This window comes from Aethalodelphis obliquidens, unplaced genomic scaffold (assembly GCF_003676395.1).
Source record: "Aethalodelphis obliquidens isolate GAN/ISIS:26980383/991018 unplaced genomic scaffold, ASM367639v1 scaffold15, whole genome shotgun sequence".
Classification (NCBI taxonomy): domain Eukaryota; kingdom Metazoa; phylum Chordata; class Mammalia; order Artiodactyla; family Delphinidae; genus Aethalodelphis; species Aethalodelphis obliquidens.
In genome coordinates this window covers 14,663,797-14,683,832 of record NW_020837959.1, presented here as the reverse complement: position 1 = coordinate 14,683,832, position 20,036 = coordinate 14,663,797, and the positions used below count along the sequence as shown (strand labels likewise).

At 40.1% G+C, this 20,036-nt stretch overlaps 1 protein-coding gene across 3 annotated transcripts in view; it reads right to left on the bottom strand.

The window, feature by feature from the left end:
• The window catches only part of ABCC4 (ATP binding cassette subfamily C member 4 (PEL blood group)), a 213,616-nt gene that overhangs the window by 49,686 nt on the left and 143,894 nt on the right, over positions 1-20,036 (bottom strand). For all 3 annotated transcript variants that reach the window (XM_027115989.1, XM_027115990.1, XM_027115991.1), the window contains one exon: positions 19,748-19,827. In XM_027115989.1, the coding sequence (XP_026971790.1) occupies positions 19,748-19,827 (80 nt within the window). The remainder of the gene's footprint in view (positions 1-19,747; positions 19,828-20,036) is intronic.

The following is a 20,036-nucleotide window of genomic DNA, read 5'->3' as shown; positions in this document are numbered from 1 at the left end:
GTTGCTCATGATATTTATTGCACGCTTACCATGTGACAAAGTTTTTCTGAAAAATATTTATTTATTTATTTGTTTGTTTATTTATGTGTTTTTGGCTGCGTTGGGTCCTTGTTGCTGTGCACGGCTTTCTCTAGCTGCGGCGAGCAGGGGCTACTCTTCGTTGTGGTGCGCAGGCTTCTCATTGCAGTGGCTTCTCTTGTTGAGGAGCACAGGCTCTAGGTGCTTGCTCGGGCTTCAGTAGTTGCGGCTCGTGGGCTTTAAAGCGCAGGCTCAGTAGTTGTGGCGCAAGGGCTTAGTTGTTCTGCTTCATGTGGGATCTTCCCAGACCAGGGCTCAGACCCATGTCCCGTGCATTGGCAGGTGGATCCTTAACCATTGTGCCACCAGGGAAGTCTGACAAACACTCTTAATCTAAGCAAAAACTGGGATATACCAACAACATGAAAGGATGGTGATGGGAATTAAATGAGATACTGTATATAAAGTGCTTAGCAGTTCATATATAACAAATATAAAGTCTAACTCCCTTAATTGTGTTCTAGATTCAAGGAGCCAGGAGAGATGGGATGGTGTATTCACAGATTTATGGACCCAAAGAATCTTAAGAATCCCATGAGGTTGGACCCTGTCAGTTCATTCTAACGACTGGAGCAGCTTAGTACCAACCAAGGACATAGCGGAGCAGGTGCTATTTTTCCTAGGCGTGGTAATGATGTCACCTGTACCAAAGTGACTATGGCTTTTCTCTGGCCACAGAGAAAACTTGAATGTGAGGTCTATTCTGTTTGAAGACACACTTTTTAAATAATATGAACAATAAACCTCATCCGTACTACAATTTCTGTCCCCTCTGTATTTTCTTCCCAACTCTAGGCCTTCCAAACCTTAGGAGAATGGAGGCAAGTCACCATTTTTTGAGATGTTTCCTATTCTATATCCTGTCTTTATTTCAAACTTTGCTTCTTATTAGTGGAAACTTACTGCTCTGAAATTGCTGAGCATTTCTTGGAGACTAAGGGGAAAAAATGGTAGACCTCTGAAGCACCAAAGCAAACCTGATGAAGACGTATATTCCAAACAGAAGATCAATTTGACATTTCCTCTTTCATGCACCATGAATTGGTGAGTTCATATCAATGAAAGTACAAAAGCTACATTTTGTAAACTAGTGAATCCCAGGAAATTTAACTGTGTCCACCCGAGGTCACCCTTCTTGGTGGAACAAAGCAGCCTTGTTAGGATGTCGGGATGACTCAGGCAGAGGGCACTGTCACCACCACCTGCGGAAGGGAGGTCTAATGAGCACCTCCCATCCTCAGAAATGATGTTGTCCTGTGAGCAGCTCTTTCTGACAAACCACACTATAAGCTAAGTGAATTGTTAATCGAGTATAGAAAAACAGTAAAGGAAAAAAAAAATAATAATAATGCTTTCTGGAAAATGTTAATGGTTTTGTTTAAAAACCTCCCCATTCAAACAATGTGAAAACTAAGATAACTGCTGTATTGCTAGTGCCCATGGCAAATTTTTTCATGATACTGAAGAAATTCCACAAGTCTCTAGATCTGGTTGACAACCAAATAAATGGTGGTTATTACCGCACCCTCCAAATTACCAATAATGGATGACATTTCATGAGGCTCGCCATGGGTCCCACCTCTCTAGTATTTCACAAGCATCACTAATTTCATTCTCCTATCACATCTGAGTAGGAGAGATTATGCTTTCTGTTTACAAAGCTCAGAGAGGTTTGGGAGTTTGCTCGAAGTCAGAGAATTTACTCATTTTGTTCCCGAGCCTGTTCTTTTAATTTCTGCCTGATACAGCATCCCATATACAGATAAAATTCATAATAAAAAAATTAAGATCTAAATATACTCCCCTTTTATAATTTTCCCCATTTATTTGCATTCTCTCCCATGCAGGGGCCAGTTCTAGTTTCCTAGCTAACTAGAGCCTGATCAGCTCATACAGCAGACTGATCATTAAAAGGTCTTAAAAATGATTGCTCATAGAATACACTAACATGTTTTAATAATCACTGTTTAAATTTTTTTTAAAGTTTCATAAGAAAGCATAAAATACAACATGACTTAATTTTAATAAATACATAAACCCCAAGAACACACACATGAGGTTGAGGATTTTATAAATTCAATGTATACACTTGGATTAAAGTTCCCCCAGGAAGTCTCTAAGTCTAGAATTAACACTATATTCTAATATGGCAGACTTTAACATATTCCTTTCACAAGCACAGTGTGAAATACGAGGGCCTGTTTGCCTGTTTGGCATTTAAAGACCAAATTGCTTACAGTCCTGTAGGAATTCCTAGGTATCTCTACCCACATGTCACTTTAAACTTAATTCCATGGGATTCTGTTCCTGCCAGTCTCTGTGAAGCTTGTGCCAAAGAACATGCTTTCTATAAACACCAGTAAAAATGTATTCTTCTTACTTTATGCAAACAAATATGCCATCCATACTTCTGGCTCACCCCATTCTTATGTGAACTCTCTCACTCACTCCTATATTGGGCACAACGTGAAATATGTATTTAATCATAAAGTCACTTAATAAGTAGACAGGACTTTTATTATCTGTTTACAGAATTAAAAATAAAATGAGGATCATTAAGATTGTTAACACCCCAAGAGAATTGCAAATCTTTGAGTTTTGCTGTCAGTCAGACTCCTAAGAATTATATTCCAAGTTGTGATAAGTACAAATCGTCCAGATTGCCTTAAACTATTACTGATTTTTGCAGAAAATATGACTCAAGTGCAATAAACAAAGCAAGATTCACTTCTTGGCAAGAAAATACAGCAAGATTTTCTTCTGATTTAGGGAGATTAAAAAATGCCCAGTTTTTGATCAGTAAGCTGTTTATTGATGTGGGTGTGGGAAAGATTCTTCTACCTATTTATTCTGGAAACATATCAGATGAAAAAAAAAAGCCTTTCAATGAAATGACTATCTCATCAATTGTACTGCTAGCTCACCCAAGATTCTGGTAGAGGCAGTAAAATCCTGAACGCCTACACGAAGCTCTCTAAGTATTAAGAAATAGAATGTAATTTCTGGGACTTCCCTGCTGGTCCAGGGGGGTTAAGAATCTGCCTTCCAAGGCGAGGGACGTGGGTTCGACCCCTTGTCCAGGAACTGAGATCTCACATGCTGTGGGGCAACTAAGCCCGCGAGCTCTGGAGCCCGGGCGCCACGACTAAAGAGAAGCCCACATGCAACAACGCAGAGCCCACGTGCTGCAACGAAGAGTTGACACAGCCAAATAAAGACATAAATAAATAGTTTTTAAAAACACAAAGCAATATAATGTAATTTCTATGAAACAATACTCCTTACCCTTCAATCACAGGATAAACAGAAGCAAAGGGAAATCAGTGCAAGCTCCTAAACTTAATACTAACCCTAGAGTTAATGTTGAGTCTGCAGGTGTAAGGTGATATGGTACCTTGCATGTCTAAGGGAGTCTACAGAGCAGCTCTGGTTCCAGACCCCTCCTTTATCACATTTCTTTTGACCTCACCCAACCCAATTAACTCTTTTATATAAGAAAATGATAAAAAGTGGTGTATCTTATCTCTATGATGAGATCCATACACACTCTAATATTAATAAAGCTTTTCTAAACCTGTCCTTTCCTTAGGATTCACTAATCATGCTTTTCATCCCTCAGTTGACTGCCTTAGATCTTTTCAGATCCACACTAGCTGTGGAACCTGTGTATTCCTTCAGGTAGCCCCTAATCCTGAGTCACAGTTAACTCCACTAAAGAGTGAATGGTGGGGTTTGGTTTACAGTTTCTTAACCAACACAAGAGAAATGATTAGGGAAACAGAGTGCACTCCTCCCTTCCTTTGTGTTCAGCAAATCTCAACGATCAATAGCTTCCTTACTCACCTTTTTCAGTGTTTGAGCTTATTATGAAATTCAAGACTACAGTGCCTCTATTTCCTATGTTTGAAAAGCACAGCTTAGAAATAACACCAAATAAAAGTGGAAATAAAATGTTGAACAATGTACCCCACATAAAAACTAACCAAAAGAAAGCTGGAGTATCTATCTAACATGAAGTGAGGAAGGATTCCTAGAAATAAAGGAAAACATTTCATAAGAATAAAGGGTCAATGTTATCTAAAAGATATTTTAAAAAATCCAAACTTACATAATCCTAATAACACAGCTCACTAATGTATAAAGCAAAATCTGACAGAACTCAGTAGAAACAGACAATACCATACCCATAGTGGGAGATTGAAACCCACCCATCTCAGAGACTGATAGAAAAAGCAGATAAAAGTCAACGGAGATAGAAAAGATTTTAAAAATGTCATTAATATATTTGACCTAATTAGGAACTATACAACACGGCAGTCAGTGATTACCTAAGACATTCTTTTCAATTGCATATATCCTATACTATAAAGCAAGTATCAACAAACTTCAAGGGACAGAAATTGTACAGAATATATTCTGACCTAAGCAGATTTAACAAGAAATCAATAACAAAAAGGCAACTAGTATGTCACTAAATATTTGGAAGTTCAATAACACATTTCAAGGTATCATCTAATTCAAAATTACAATAAAATTACAAAGAATTTTGGCATAAAAGAAAATGAATATCTACAAATATTAAAATTTGAAGGCTGCAACTAAGGTGCTTAGAGGTAAATTTATACCTTTAAACATTTTTTTTAAAGGCCACAGAGTGTACATGGGAAATCTCTGAATCTTCCTCTTAATTTCACTGTGAACTAAAAACTGCTGTAACCAAAAAAAAGTCTTATTTAAAAAAACAAAAAGAAAGTATAAAAGTCAAGGGTCGGGCTTCCCTGGTGGCGCAGTGGTTGAGAGTCCGCCTGCCGATGCAGGGGACACGGGTTCGTGCCCCGGTCCGGGAAGATCCCACATGCCGCAGAGTGGCTGGGCCCGTGAGCCATGGCCGCTGAGCCTGCACTCCGCAACGGGAGAGGCCACAACAGTGAGAGGCCCACGTAAAATAAAAAAGGGGGGGGGGGATTACCATTAACGTGAATTAAAATAGAATAACACAAGAGATATCACAGGCACTAACGACGGGATATAATGAGCATTGTGCTCATAAACTTAAAAATACAATGCAAACAACAAATTTCTTGAAAAACCACATACAAAGACTGACAGAATATGAAACAGAAGATCTGAATACTTCCATATCAATTTAAGAATCTGACTCCATAATATGAAAATTTCCCACCAAAAAAAGACTTTAGGTCTATAGGGCTTCACAAGTAGATTGTGAAAAAAGTTTTACCAAATTCTTCCAGGGAATCTGACTCCAGCATTATCATGATATAAAAACCACACAAACACATTAAAAGAAAAAAGCTACAATCCAAACTGTCTTAGGAACACTAAACAACATACCAATAAACTGAATCTAACAACATAAAAAAAGTAGTATTTCACAATCAAACTTGGCTAGGCAAGTCAGAAATCCACAGGGCCAGCTGTTACAAACGATAGGCTGGAACTCTTGGGCAGGAGCCAATGCTGTTATCCACAGGCAGAACTTCTTTCTATTCAGGGAAGCCTTAACTCTTAAGTCCTTTCAACAGACTGAACCAGGCCCACCAAGACTATTTAAGATAGCATTCCTTAAAGTCAACTGATTAATCATATTTATAAAATATCTGCACAGTAACACCTAGACTACTTTGTGACTGAATAACTGGAATGCAGCCTGGTCAAATTGACACATAAAACTGACCATGGGAGTGCCCTGGTGGCCTAGTGTTTAGGATTTCGGGCTTGCACTGCCCTGGCCCGGGCTCAATCCCTGGTTGGGGAACTGAGATACCACAAGCCGCAAGGTGCAGCTAAAAAAAAAAAAAAAAAAAAAAAGACCATAACAAAAATATCCATTTCCCATGTCTTTTTATGAGGACTGCATAACTCTGATACCACAAAACCTGGCAAAACATTTAAAGAAAAGCAAATTATGAACCAAGATGCCTCATGAACAACACACACAAATATTCTTGACAAAACATTAACAAATTGCATACAATGATACGTAAAAATATATATATATGGTACACATTAGGACCAAGTGGAGTTTATTCTAGGAATATAAGGTTAATTTAACCTGCAAATATCAATCGGTATAATATACCACATTAAAAGATTAATGGTGAATAATAATATAATTATCTGAAGAAATGTAGAAAAATACTGGTCAAATTTTAACACCTATTCTTGATTTTAAAAACAGTAAAATTCTCAGGAATTTAGGAATTAAAGGAAACATTCAATCTACCTAAAAAAATTGCAGTTAACATCATTCTTGATGGAAAAATATTAAAGTTTTATCTTAAGAGTACAAGCATGTATTATCACCTTTTTTCAACATTGTACTCAAACCTCTAGCCACAGCAAGGAAATAAAACTAATAAATATTGGAAATGAAGAAGTAAAATTGTTAATATTGGCAGCTAACATGACCATGGATATAGAAAATTCTACAAAATTAAAAAAGAAAAACCATGCCCAGGAAATGCAAAGTGGATTCACAAATAAATCAATTGTATTTCTATACATCAGCAACAAGCAATTGGAAAGTGATATTAAAAACAATCCCATAAATACAATCAAAAGACATCCAATATTCAGGAATGAATTTAACCAAAAGATTATATAAGATTTCTGTAACAACTACGTAACACTTCTAAAATTCAACGTGACCTAAATAAGTAGAGAGATGTACCACATACATAACTGACAGATTCAATAGTGTTAAACTCAGACTCTCCTCAAATGGATCTATAGCTAAAAGAAAATATTAATCAAAATTCCAGCAGGCTTTCATTGAAAACAAATTAAAAGGCTTCTAAAATTTGTACAGAAAAGTAAATGATCTAGAATGATCAAAACAATCTTAAGGAAGAAGTACGAAGTTAGAGGACTTAAACCAGAGGATTTCAAGTCTTACTAAAACGAACAGTAACTAAGACTGCAGTACTGGTACAAGGATAAACAGATCAATCGAACAAAATAAAGTATACAAACTCAGACTTATTAACATACAGTCAGATGATTTTTAACCAAGGTGCCAATTCAATCCATAAAAGTCTTTTAAACAAATGTGGCTAGAATAACTGGAAAAAATAGTCAGTAAGCATGCATGAAAAAGAGCTCAATATCATTAATCATTAGGAAAATGCAAACTGACACCACAATGAGAGTAGTCATGCACAGAAAGACTTGAATCACAAAGACTGATAATACTAAGTGCTGCAAAAATTGCTAAGGTGTGGAACAGCCAGAACTCCCATATGTTGCTGGCGGGTGTGTAAAGTGGTGCAACTATCTTGAAAAACTTTATGGTAATTTTTTTTATGGTTCACAAACGCCTACCTTATGACCCAACAGTTCCACTTGTACATGGAGCTTGTATCATTCCTCTAAAATAGAGCTGAGAAGAATGATAACTTGTGTCCGTATAAACACTTCTCCAAGAAGGTTCATTGCTAAAAGCTATGAACGACACAAGTATCCATCAACTGGAGAATGGATAAATTAATCGTGGTATCTTCACATAATGGAATGACTCAGAAAGTAAAAAGAAAGAAAAGAACCACTGAAACAAGTAGCAACATGGACGGATCTTGAAAATCTTGAAAACACGTTAAGCAAAACAAGGCAGCACAGCAAAACCTGCACTACGTTGATTCTTTATATACGGAGCCCAAGAACAGGAAAACTGATTTATGTCGACAGAAATCTCGGATAACTGCGGGGGTGTGGAAACTGACTGCAAAGGGGCAAGAGAGATTTTTCTGAGGTCATGGGAATGCTCTACATTTTGTTTTGTGTGGTAATCAAAGGGATGTAAACAATTATCAAAACTCATTAACCAAAAAGATGAAATATTGCTTGTTTCATCGTACATAAAGTATACCTCAAAAAATCAATAAACACGTTTTAAAAAATAGATTAAAAGACGGCCCAATGGTTAGGACTCGGTGCTTTCACTGCTTGGGTATGGGTTCGATCCCTGGTGGGGGAACTAAGATGCTGCAAGCCCCACAGAGCAGCCAAATCATAAAACAAAACAGAACAAAAAGACAAACAACAACAAGAAGAAAAAGAAAAACACAGCAACGACAGCCATGATGACACCAGAATCCAATTCCCATACCTTAGGTTATGCTCAGGCAGGTGTTGGCAATGTGTAAAATACACACTCATAGTTTCATGTATTGATTACCTTGGGTGCGCTGGGAAAAGGCTGGGGGACACATGTTGGAAATAACGGTAACCAGCGGGGTGCCTGAGCCCCATTTGACATATCTCCTACAGGATGCTGCCCTTGGCTTCAATGCTAGAGCTGTCCTATCTGCTTCCTAACTGGATGCAGATAACAATCAGGGAAAACGAAATCAAAAGACCCAGAGAAAGAGTTGCAAGAAACAAAACTCACAAGCAGAGAGCAACCACAAGACAAATAGATTATAATTCATCACGTTCCACATCAGACTGAAGACATATATCCATGCATAAAGTAGCAAGGACGAGGTTTCCATAAAAATGAAGGAAGTTCTCCAGCTCACCCATTCTTCTTAATTTTATCAAGAAAATACATTGGTAGATAGAATTGAAGAAATATACTCAAGAAGAGCACATAGAGACCCTAAAGGTCCTCACCATGAGTAAATGTTTTGCCATTTTCCCCTCCCTAGGAACAACAGTCCATTTGATCATTCCTAAAGATACAAGATGGCAGGGAGAGAAAGCACTGTGAATGGCCACTATAGTTTTGTAATGGACATCGTCCAATAATGTTACAATGTAAATTTCTATGCTCTGAATAGCACCACAAGGCTTGATAAAAATGGGGTGCTTATTGTTTTTTCTTTAGGTCTTAATTAGCTTCTTGTTAAACTATAAACGTTATCATTGGACCACACATGGTGGGACAGACAAAATGGAACACTTGGTTGCCAGCCTAGGAAGGTCCCCACTGATTAACTGTCACCAGGCTGATGCTGGCAGTGCTGATTTCTAAGTGTGCTAACGACCAAGCTGGAAAAACCCACCCGCCGTCTGATCTTTCATTAAAAAGAAAGGTAAACGGAGCATACGAGTGGGCTTGCGTGAAGCATATCACCTTAATCTCTGAAACCTGAGGGTCAAGTGTTTGTAAATATTTCCAGTAACCAATATCATCAATTCTCCTTTCTATTAAAAAGGAAACCCACTTTAACTTGGCAGTGTGCATGAATCTTTAGCTCTGGGACTAGCATTTTCGGGGAATATCCCATCCCTGCAAATTCCAAACTAAAACGCTTCTGTTGATTTCAAAAGCGGGAAAATGCTGTGATTCAGTTAAAATGGATGAGTTTACTTTTAAAGGGTCCAAAACACAGAGATCTTTCAAACAGGGCAAGGCAGCCTAACTAACAATCACTTTTGTCCAATGGGGATTTGAGGGAGGGGGTGGGGAAAGGGTCAACACACCACAGAAATCTCAAAATGACAAAGTCATTGTTCAGTGAAAGAGGCTGGAATGCTTTCTACACACTTTCCCTGACATCTCTACACAATGAAATGCAAGGGTCAGTGGTACTGAGACAAGCAAAGGCAGTTCCACTCTTTGCTTCTATAAAAGCAAGTGACCCAACCCTATTATGCCCTGGTCTCAGGCTGGCTTTGTTCCCAATATCCAGATGCAGCAGCTTGTTCTTTTGCGCTCCCCCCTCTGGAAAGAAATGACTGAGAACACCTCCTTCACATTTTCTTTTTCTTGGGCATTTTCACTTCATAAAGCTGCAGTCAATGTGTTTTGTGTGTGGTGAGGAGGGAATGACACGTTCCATGGTGGTCCCCGCCGCTGCCAGCATTGGTGGCTCAAGCAGCCTCAGGATTAGCCCTTTGTGTCCGTGAAAGGATATGAAAAGTCAGTTATTTTAGCTCAGCCAAGCTGCTGTGTTTTGTTTTGTTTTGTTTTGGGGTGGATTAGGGGTGTGTGAGGAGGAAAGGTTTTGCAATTCCGTTTTCCTCAATAAACTACATCACTTTGCAGTATGCAAGTTTGCATGCTCAGAGCAGTTCCCAAATTTTATTAATTAATATGCCTAAACCCAACCTTCCGAATCTTACTGGCCACTGTCACGCACTCATTTTTCTATTGGGAGACTTCTTGAAAGTGGGCATTTTAATGGAAAGAATTCTGGAATAATTGTGACTCCTTACTCAATGTTATCAGGGATCTTGAAGTTTCCGAAATTGTATGGAAATATTTAGTACTCAATGGTCTATTCAGAAAACAACTGTTTTTCCCACCCACCCCCCCCCCCGTAGGGTCTACATTGGAAAATGTCCATTAAATTCTTCAGGATTACAAACCTAGAATCTTTGTGGCACACACACTCGTGTGGTGATACAGATGGACCTGGAAACTGTCTGCAACAATTACTTTATTGTAACATAATGCTGTTACTGGACTATTTTTCCTAATGAAAAATATATGTGTTATTTCAAAAATAACTAGCCATTATTTAGCGCTTAACATGTAGTTAGAATTTTATTGACTTCATTATGTCTTCCCAACAAACTTTATGAAGTTGGTAATATTTTCTCTATTTTACAGAGAAGGAAAGTGTAGCTTTGTGGGAGAGAGGGAGAGAGCTAGGACTCAAGCTTGGGAAGGGAGACTGCGGGGCTCCCCACTCCAGCACTCCTTAAAGCTACTGACGTCACAGACGATTATCCCTTAACATATAATCAGTATATAATACAATAGCACAATCACACCACTAAAACATCAAGTTTTTCCTAGAGAACAAAGAACACTGGAAAAAACCATTTTCAGGGCTCTTACATCCTCAGGCAGAATCACACTAAATATACCACATCAAGTGGCTTTTTTTAATGTTGACCTCCTTCTTCCTTTAGAATGATGAACAGCTCCAATTTGGCCAATAACTATAATTCAACTGGACACGCAACATATCTGGTAACTACAAGAGTCAAACTAATGGTGTACAAACTCGTAATTCCCCCGTTAGGATATGGGGATAATAATGCCATCACCTGAGGGGACGGACTGTCCTGCAGTGTGGAACCCCTATTAAGAATCCAGGGTTTTCATTACAAACACAAGGCATTGCTACTTGGATGTCCCAAAGATAAACCTGGACAAGTCAGTGCCTCGTCCTGTCTTCCCTATGTTCGCAAAATCCTATCCTTCTGGTGGTCTCTTCTTCCTCTCTGTAGCCTTCCATCCAACACTCCAAACCGAATTCCTGTGCTTGAGACACAAGTTACCCTGTGATCTGTCCCACTCGGCCTCTCCATCTTTATCTCCTTCGATGACTGACCCCCAGGCTTCACGATCCAGCTATTTACAGTATGCTGGCCCCCGCCTCCATCCTGCACTCTCCTGGGCTCCTGGCCATTTGTGCATCCTCCATCTCTACAGGAGGTTCAGGAATCAATGGGAAGCCATCCCCACTCTCTCCGGGCAGGGCTACAGAAGATGCCCCCTTAACTGCTACAATCTGAATAGCTAGTCAATTCTAGAATAATACAAAATCTTCATGTTTTGGTATAATTTAACAGCAGAAATAGGTATCATGTCACGAGTTTCTCTTGTGTAAATCACATCTGTAGTGCATCAGCTACAGTTTCTAAAACACTTCTGAAACTCTCAGCACAGAATTCTCCTATATTTCTCCAATTCATCCCTCCCCCCCCACTCATCTGTTGTCTCATCGACACCTTTTTTATTTAAGTGACACCTTTATTAATTCCTTCCAAAGTATCCAACTTGCCAAACAACTCTTCCATTTGGAATCCAGAGATTTACAGTTAAGACAATACAACAAGGGCAAGTAGCGTGAACAAGTTCAGGAAGAGTCACAATGGATTCAGAACAAAGATAACGAGGTTGAGGACTGGAGCAGAGTGTAGGCACCCTGGAGGCAGCCACCGGAAGCATATTTTACAGAGGAAATGGAGAGATGATGTGACGCAGGAGGAGGTGAAAATGAAGAAACGGATTAACCGAAAAAGAGCAGTTGCTGAATCTGCCGTCCCATCTAGAGGCAATCAGCCTCCTGTTTCAGGGTCTCTTCTTTTCTGTAAGGTATGGACATTGTTTTATTGCAGAATAGAGTGGTCAAGAAAAGCTTCATTAATGTGGAAGAGAGACTTTTTCTGGTCCTTAAATACTGAAGCACTGAGAGGCTCCATTTGAGAATGGGCTAAAGATGTGCAAACGCAGACTTCCCCGGCGGTCTGGTGGTTAAGACTCCGCGCTTCCACTGAGAGGGGCGTGGGTTCAATCCCTGATCGGGGAACAAAATCCTGCATGCTGCACCGCGCGGCCAAAAAGAAAAAAAAAAAAAAGATGTGCAAACGCAAACACGCAAACACACACACACACACACACACACACAAACCAGTAGATCAACAGCCAGTCCATCAGACATGTAAAGTTTCTTTCCAGGAACTGTAGGGAGATTAGATTTAGGGACTAGGAAATTTCAATTTTACTCTCTAAGCCTGGGCTCCTTCATGACATAAATCACTGGCAAAGAAAGAGAAACAAATCTATGTAGATGTGTATTCCGAGATGGTACTGCACCGTGGGAAAAGAGTCCTACTCCAGTGTCAGGGGTGATGAACGGCCAGTCTCTGAGGATCCTGGGATCCGATGATCCCTTCAAGGGTCTCACCCTTTTATGATATATTAGTCTGCATTTCAGTGAAAAAGCAAACTTAACTTCTGAAATTATTTGGGCATTGGAAGCAAAAATAATAAAGGTATCTGATCTTAGAGGATCGCAGGCAGGCTAAACTATGTAACACAGTATTCATAAGGAAAAGACAGAAGAAACACAGAAATAATACAAAGCAGGTGTTTTGTATAATTACAAAACATTAAATGAATTACCTGAGATTTCATTTTAGGGAACGAGAAAGAAATTAGATGAGAAAAAGTATATGGAACAAACACTTTAGAATGAAAACGATCAACTATATTTCAAGGTTTATCAAATATACCCAAGGATGAGCAGAATCATCACAAATGAGTTTGTGGGACTTCCCTGGTGGTCCAGTGGGTAAGACTCTGCGCTCCCAATGCAGGGGGCCTGGGTTCAATCCCTGGTCAGGGAACTAGATCCCGCATGCATGTCACAACTAAGAGTTCACATGCCCCAACTAAGAGCCTGCATGCCGCAGCGAAGATCCCGCGTGCCACAACTTAGATCCGGAGCAGCCTAAATTAATTAATTTTTTTAAAAAATGAGTTTGAACACACTTGGCACTACCTACATCCTTTAAAACAAAACCGAACTGAAAAACCCACTTCAAGGCCCTTGCCAACACCACTCTCAGCTGGCGACAGACAGACAGACTGTTGCCCATTGGGAACTAGGCTTCCAGCAGCCCCTCCTGTCCCACCATCCACAAAGGCCTTTTCCTCTCATCTGGGATCAAAGGTCGCTTTCTAGAAGCCACGCCCACCTCCTGGACCAGGCTCCCTTACTACGTCCAGCCACACACCCAGTTTGCCTTCCAGGACTTCCCCCAGGGCGCTGCCACAGTTAGGATTCCAAAGGCGGCAAGGGGTGGATCTCGGTGTGTCTCCCTCCCCTTGGAGGCCTGGAGGGGAGGATTCCTGCCTGACCCACCCCCATACTTCAGGGCGTCAACGCCGATCCCTGTTTGTTGAGGGGAAGGAGGGGCAGAGGAAAATATTACCCACCACACACCCCCAACCCCAAAACTAAACACCCAACCAGCAACTCCTCCGTAGACCCTACATTCCGGATGGGCCTCTCTCTGGTTTTACTCAGACTCCTTCCAGGAGTAGCCTGCCTTCACTTCAGCTTCCTCCACGCCTCCTGAATTTGCAGCCCTTTGCAGTCTGGCCCCGCCCATCTGAAACCTGCTTCTTAGGTCACCAGAAGCCTCCTGATTTCTAAATCAACTGACAACTTTCCAGGGACTTACCTTCTCCTTTGCACTTAACAGACTTGTCCTTCCTCGGTCCCCCAACCTATTTCCTCATCTCTTCATTGTGTGTCTCCTCTGCTTCCCTTCTCTCTCTGCTTTCCCTCCGAATATAAAGGCTTCCATAAGGATCTTTGCTCCTGAAATGCTTCACTCTCTCTCTGGGCAGTCTTATTCATTTTCACAGATTCAGTAAAGAATACACAGGTGCCACACTCATCCCAGGTCTCTCTTTTTTTGTTTGTTGTTTTTTGGTTTTTTTTTGCGGTACGCGGGCCTCTCACTGCTGTGGCCTCTCCCGTTGCGGAGCACAGGCTCCGGACGCGCAGGCTCCGCGGCCATGGCTCACGGGCCCAGCCGCTCCGCGGCATGTGGGATCCTCCCGGACCGGGGCACGAACCCGCGTCCCCTGCATCGGCAGGTGGACTCCCAACCACTGCGCCACCAGGGAAGCCCAGCAGGTCTCTCTTTCAAACACCAGACTCTTACTTCCAATTAAGTACAGGATGCTTCCATCTGGAGGTTGAAAAATGTCAAGGAAGATCTGGGTGTGGAAATCAGATTTGTCTCACACTAAAGCCTTATCCAGTCTCCTATCCAGTATACTCCTGTTGTAACTTACCACACAGCACAGTACTTGCTGACTTTCGATCTGTCTCTCCCAGGAGAGTGTGCCTCAAGGAAGATGGGAATTAGATTTCATTCAACTCCACATCCCCAAGCCCTGCATGGTGCCTAGCACACACGACACACTCAAATGAATGCTTGTCCAATGAACGAAGACAAAGGGTTTACCTTTTTCATCCCCACATCCCTAGCACATAATAGAAGCTCGATAAAACACTGCTGCAAACAATGCAAAAATGAAGACATGTTGTGGGAAAGAGAAATATTGAACGAATTACAAATCCACACACCACAAATATGCAATGGAAATAATTCGTTTGAGAGAAACTTCAAGATTTCCCATTATATTTCTAGTTGCAAATACATTCACAAAACCATACAACTGGCCATCAAATATTACAAATTTACTGCATTATTAAAATGATCATTAAGAATTAATTTAATCCTTAATAAAATTAAATTTAAATACTACTGAAACATAAATATTATGTATGTATGGTACCATTATTAATTAAATCAATCACTGTTTTAAGAAAGTGAGAGGCTATATTTATGTTGTTGTTATTTATGCTGTGGCATTAGGAAGTCAAGTCATACACTTAAGAATGTGAATTTTAAGTGACCACATTTTGTTTGTTTGTTTATGTTTATTCAAATACATTATGTTTTGAAGGCCAAAGTCCTATTCAAAGAATTCTCCCTCATTGATTTCTCACATACGAGGTTTATATGGCCTTTATACTTTGTATTTCAATCCGTATTTTCATAAAGATATTTAGTTTTCATGAGTGAAGAACCATGTTCGGGATTGATAGATGACTTGGTTTTTAAAACATTATTAATACTCAAAGCTGTTATGATTTTTGAAAAAGCAAACAAACAAAATGTGTCTGAACAGCACTTTAATAAGCCAGATGTGCACTGCCAGCCACTGGCTAACTTATCTAAAAAGCCCAAGGCAACGCTGAGATAACCTGCAGACTGTTGTTATTTTGTATAAAATATTTATTTCCTGTATTTAAAAAACTTCCCCCATTTCTGGCCTACCCTTCCAAAATGCCTCGTCAGTCAAAAATTGGTCTCTCTTCATTCACTCGTGTTCCATGCCTGTGTCAGCTCAGGTTCCCATATCCCACACATTAACCCCACTGTTCCTCTGGAATTCTCACTGGAATGTTGCACAATAGTAAATTACACTCATTTCAAAATGAGCTGTGTCACTGTTTCCCATCAGCATGGATATGAAGCACTAAATGAAACCAAAAACAAAACAAAAAGCAAACAAAACCCCACAAATGTTCACACAAATACGAATCATTTGTTGAAGTCCAAGGGACAAAGTTAAGTAAATACCTTCCATGTGGCCAGCAAACTTGCTCACATTTTAAACAGAATTTTCTCATCTCAGTCACTGTGTTACTGGAATAATAAAATCTGACTTCTGACTGCCTTCATGGGAGTATGCCCCCTCCCCCATTATGAGGGCTCTGTCTCAGTTCCCTTTCTTCAATTCATCAGCATCAGACTTAACTGGAGACACAATTATGTTCTAGGCTAATGGTCCATATTTCTGAACTCTTACTTACAAAACCAACAAAATTATCATTGTCTTTCTTACAGATAAAGTAATGAAACATGCATGCTACGGATTAAAAAGTTACCATAGATTAGTGTAATTACATTACTTCTGTACCTGCTTGATTTTAATTCTCCTGAAAAGTATTATCACATGCTTATCTTCAGTAGGAAACAAACATTAAACATGTCAGTGTTGGTTTTAATACTCTGAAAAGTGGAAAGATATCTAAGCTTTGAATTTTGATTTGTATTCTATTTGTTACTATAAATCCTGCCAAGTTCTTTCTGGCTCAAGAATAAGAGATGACATGTAGATCAGGAAGGACCACAAGATCAAACCAAGGTTAACTTCTTGATACGGAATTTCCCAACCCTTTCTAAAGTCAGCTGTTGGGTTTAGAAGGACTCACGTTCTGCGAACTTCCCTGAGCAGAGGAAGACCTGCTAGTCATTAGGATTCTGACCCTAAGAATCAGATGAGAGACATTAAAACCCAGGTTCTCCTGATGTCAGCGGCCCGTTTTGCTAATGACGTTAAAATCAAAGGCACACAAGAAATTTTCTATCTCAGTTCTGAAAGGGGATGACAAAACTCTTCAGAGAAGCTGATGGGCCAGACAAGAGACCTAAAAGTCACTTCCATTTCAGATTCCTATGCACTTGTGAGGGTGTTACTGTTAACAAAGATAATATTCAGGATACCTTTTATCCTGACTTTTTAAGTTAGAGGATTGAGTCCAAGTGGATAAAATTTCCTTAAAAAAAAATTAACTCCTTAAAAAAAAAAAAATAGATCCACGTCTTAAGCAAAGCCATAAGGTGAGTCAAGCTGATTGTCATTTTCACCTTCCTTTGCTTTAACTCGGGAGCCTATTTAGAAATGTAACGAGCAACCCTCTTCATTCGGTTCAGCTCAGCTGGCAGAGCTAATAGGCTTCTAATTAATTTCCAGAAGATTGCTGTTATAACTAACAGGTTTTAAACATTTGGTTGATTGGGGAAAATGAATTGAATATAATGTATTTGATTTGGAAAATTAGTTTTCATTCTATGTGCTTACCATAATAGTGTTTATTTTAAGTTTACATGATTCCATTAAGAGTCCCAGATCACCACTGGGTTCTTTTCATCTTTACAGTGTCCTATCCAAATTCAAAAAAAGAGAAAAAAAAAAATCAATTTACATTTTGATTTTTGTTGGCCTTTCTTTGAGGGCAGTTCAACTTCATTTTTGTGGCTTTAATAAAAATCTTTGCTTGCTAATAGAGCAACAGGTCCAAATACTTCAAAATGATCCCAGTGATACCTCGTCAAAACCCCACTCATTGAATGCAAATCCTCTGGAGAAAGGCTTCTGCACACAAAGATGAATCAGTTACTGCTTTGTTTATTAAGTTTCACCTGATTCCTCTGGATAACCATTTAAACAATGAATGTTGGGAAATGTCTCTTAAAGAATCAACAACAATGGCAGGGATCAGGGCTTTTATATTTAACTAATACCATCTTATAAAGGAGAAAATATTTCTTCCGGAAGGGATTATGGGAGCCTTCTTAGAGACACCTGCAAACAAAACAAGTGACAATGGATCTTTATCATAATTGATAACTGAGTCATCCTTTATAAAAAAACTCCTTTCTTGAAGACAATAATATTGAGATTTACTATTGCAATTAGATTCAAGAAATCAGCTAATTGGAACTACTGGTATTTACGTTTCACCAAGATTAAGTTAGACCCTTGTCCCTCAGGTTAAAAAGAACAGTAAGACCCTGCCTCTAAATCACAGCTTACTTCACATTGGTAAACAGTGGAGGCCTCTGCCCATAGGCTACATTCATTGGCACATTTCTTTGTGACTAACAGGAATGGCTAGAATAATCTCAGGCCTATTATTGATATTTCTGACATAGTTAATTTTCCAAATTAAGTATTTGTGGCTCCTTTTATAAAAATGGCTCCAGGGGGCTTCCCTGGTGGCGCAGTGGTTGAGAGTCCGCCTGCCGATGCTGGGGACGCGGGTTCGTGCCCCGCTCCGGGAAGATCCCACATGCCGCAGAGCGGCTGGGCCCGTGAGCCATGGCCGCTGAGCCTGCGCGTCCGGAGCCTGTGCTCCGCAGTGGGAGAGGCCACAACAGTGCCAGGCCCGCGTACAAAAAAAAAAAAAAAAAAAGGCTCCAGGAGAGACCCTAAGTTTTGACTTAAAGAGCACTTGAGCCTTGAAATAAAAAATGGGGGTATGGGGAGCATCAGTATCAAGCCATGACTGCACACCCTAACTGCAGCATTCCTCCTTCCTGGTCTTAAAATGGGCTCGTGTTAACTGGCACTTAGGGAATGTGAAAAGGCTTCCAACTTAGGAAGTATCAATATTAGCAGCAGCAGCTGGGATTTTAGAAAATGTACACCTTTTGATAAATGTGGTTTTTTTGGTTGGTTGGTTGGTTGGTTGGTTTTTTGGTAGGCGGGCCTCTCACCGCTGTGGCCCCTCCCGCCATGGAGCACAGGCTCCGGACGCACAGGCTCAGCGGCCATGGCTCACGGGCCCAGCCGCTCCGCGGCATGTGGGATCCTCCCGGACCGGGGCACGAACCCGTGTCCCCTGCATCGGCAGGCGGACTCCCAACCACTGCGCCACCAGGGAAGCCCTGATAAATGTTTTTGATGTCCAAAACACTTGGAAATGAAACAGAAAGTCCCCTCAGCCTGAATCACTTCAAAGTAGACAGAATTAAACAACAGAAAAAAACATCCCAAACGCACAATACTAAATGAGATTAGAGCTCAGATGACCTAACATCATTCTTTAGAACTTCCAAGTCCACAGACAAAACAAAGGCTGTGTAGAAGGTATTTCTGTGGGATTGAAGGTTTGTTTTTTTAAAGACACCTTAAGACACAGCAATCAATGTGTTAAAAGAAAAGCTGTCTACAGAAACAAAAAAGACATTTTCTGAGATGACTTTGATCCCTTACTCAAATTATTGGCTTAAAGGTACTTGCTTTTAAAGGCTTTGTATCTTCCATAACTGCTCACTATTGTCCTTGTTAAAGGATTATTTTCACCTTATTATTACTAATCTTTTCTTTGTAAGTAACCACACCTGGCTTTACACACAAAAAAAAGTGCAGTAAATATTTGTCTTTTGTGGTAATCCGATGCATAATTTAGTTAATCTAGGCTACCAGGAGAGGTGATTCTCTGTTTTGAAATGTGCTCACAGTAAAGGGAATCCACGCCAGACAGCTGAACGGCAGCGGGAGAACCACTTACCAAGCACGTCACTGCTTCGAACCAACCTTGACCGTGACTGTGTAGCCACTCCTACAGCAGGTGTCACTCATGTTAACTCAGCCTCCCGATCACAACCACACCTTTCTCTTACAAACATAGCCTTTTACTTAATTAAGATAACACAGTCAGGCTGAAAGGCCCATCTCAGCCCCTGTGAAAAGGCCTTGAAAAACAGGCACTTTGCTTTGCGCTGTGAGAACTCTGACATGACTGTTAGTTACCTGGATGAAATCAAGAAATGTCAGGGGCAGCAAGTCATCCATATGCCCAATGTCTTTGGAGAAACGATTCAAAATTCTTCCTGCAAGAACAGGATATGAGAAATTACTCATTTCCCCAGACAGGCCCTTTAAGAGAAACAATTCATGAACAAATTAAAACAATATTTTAAATGCATATGTATTTAATATATTATAGATTCATATGAAATAAGCCAATGTCAGTGGTAAAGAAAAAAATAGACGTTACCTAAAGAGATATTAAAATACCAATGGCAGTGAGCGGGCAGTT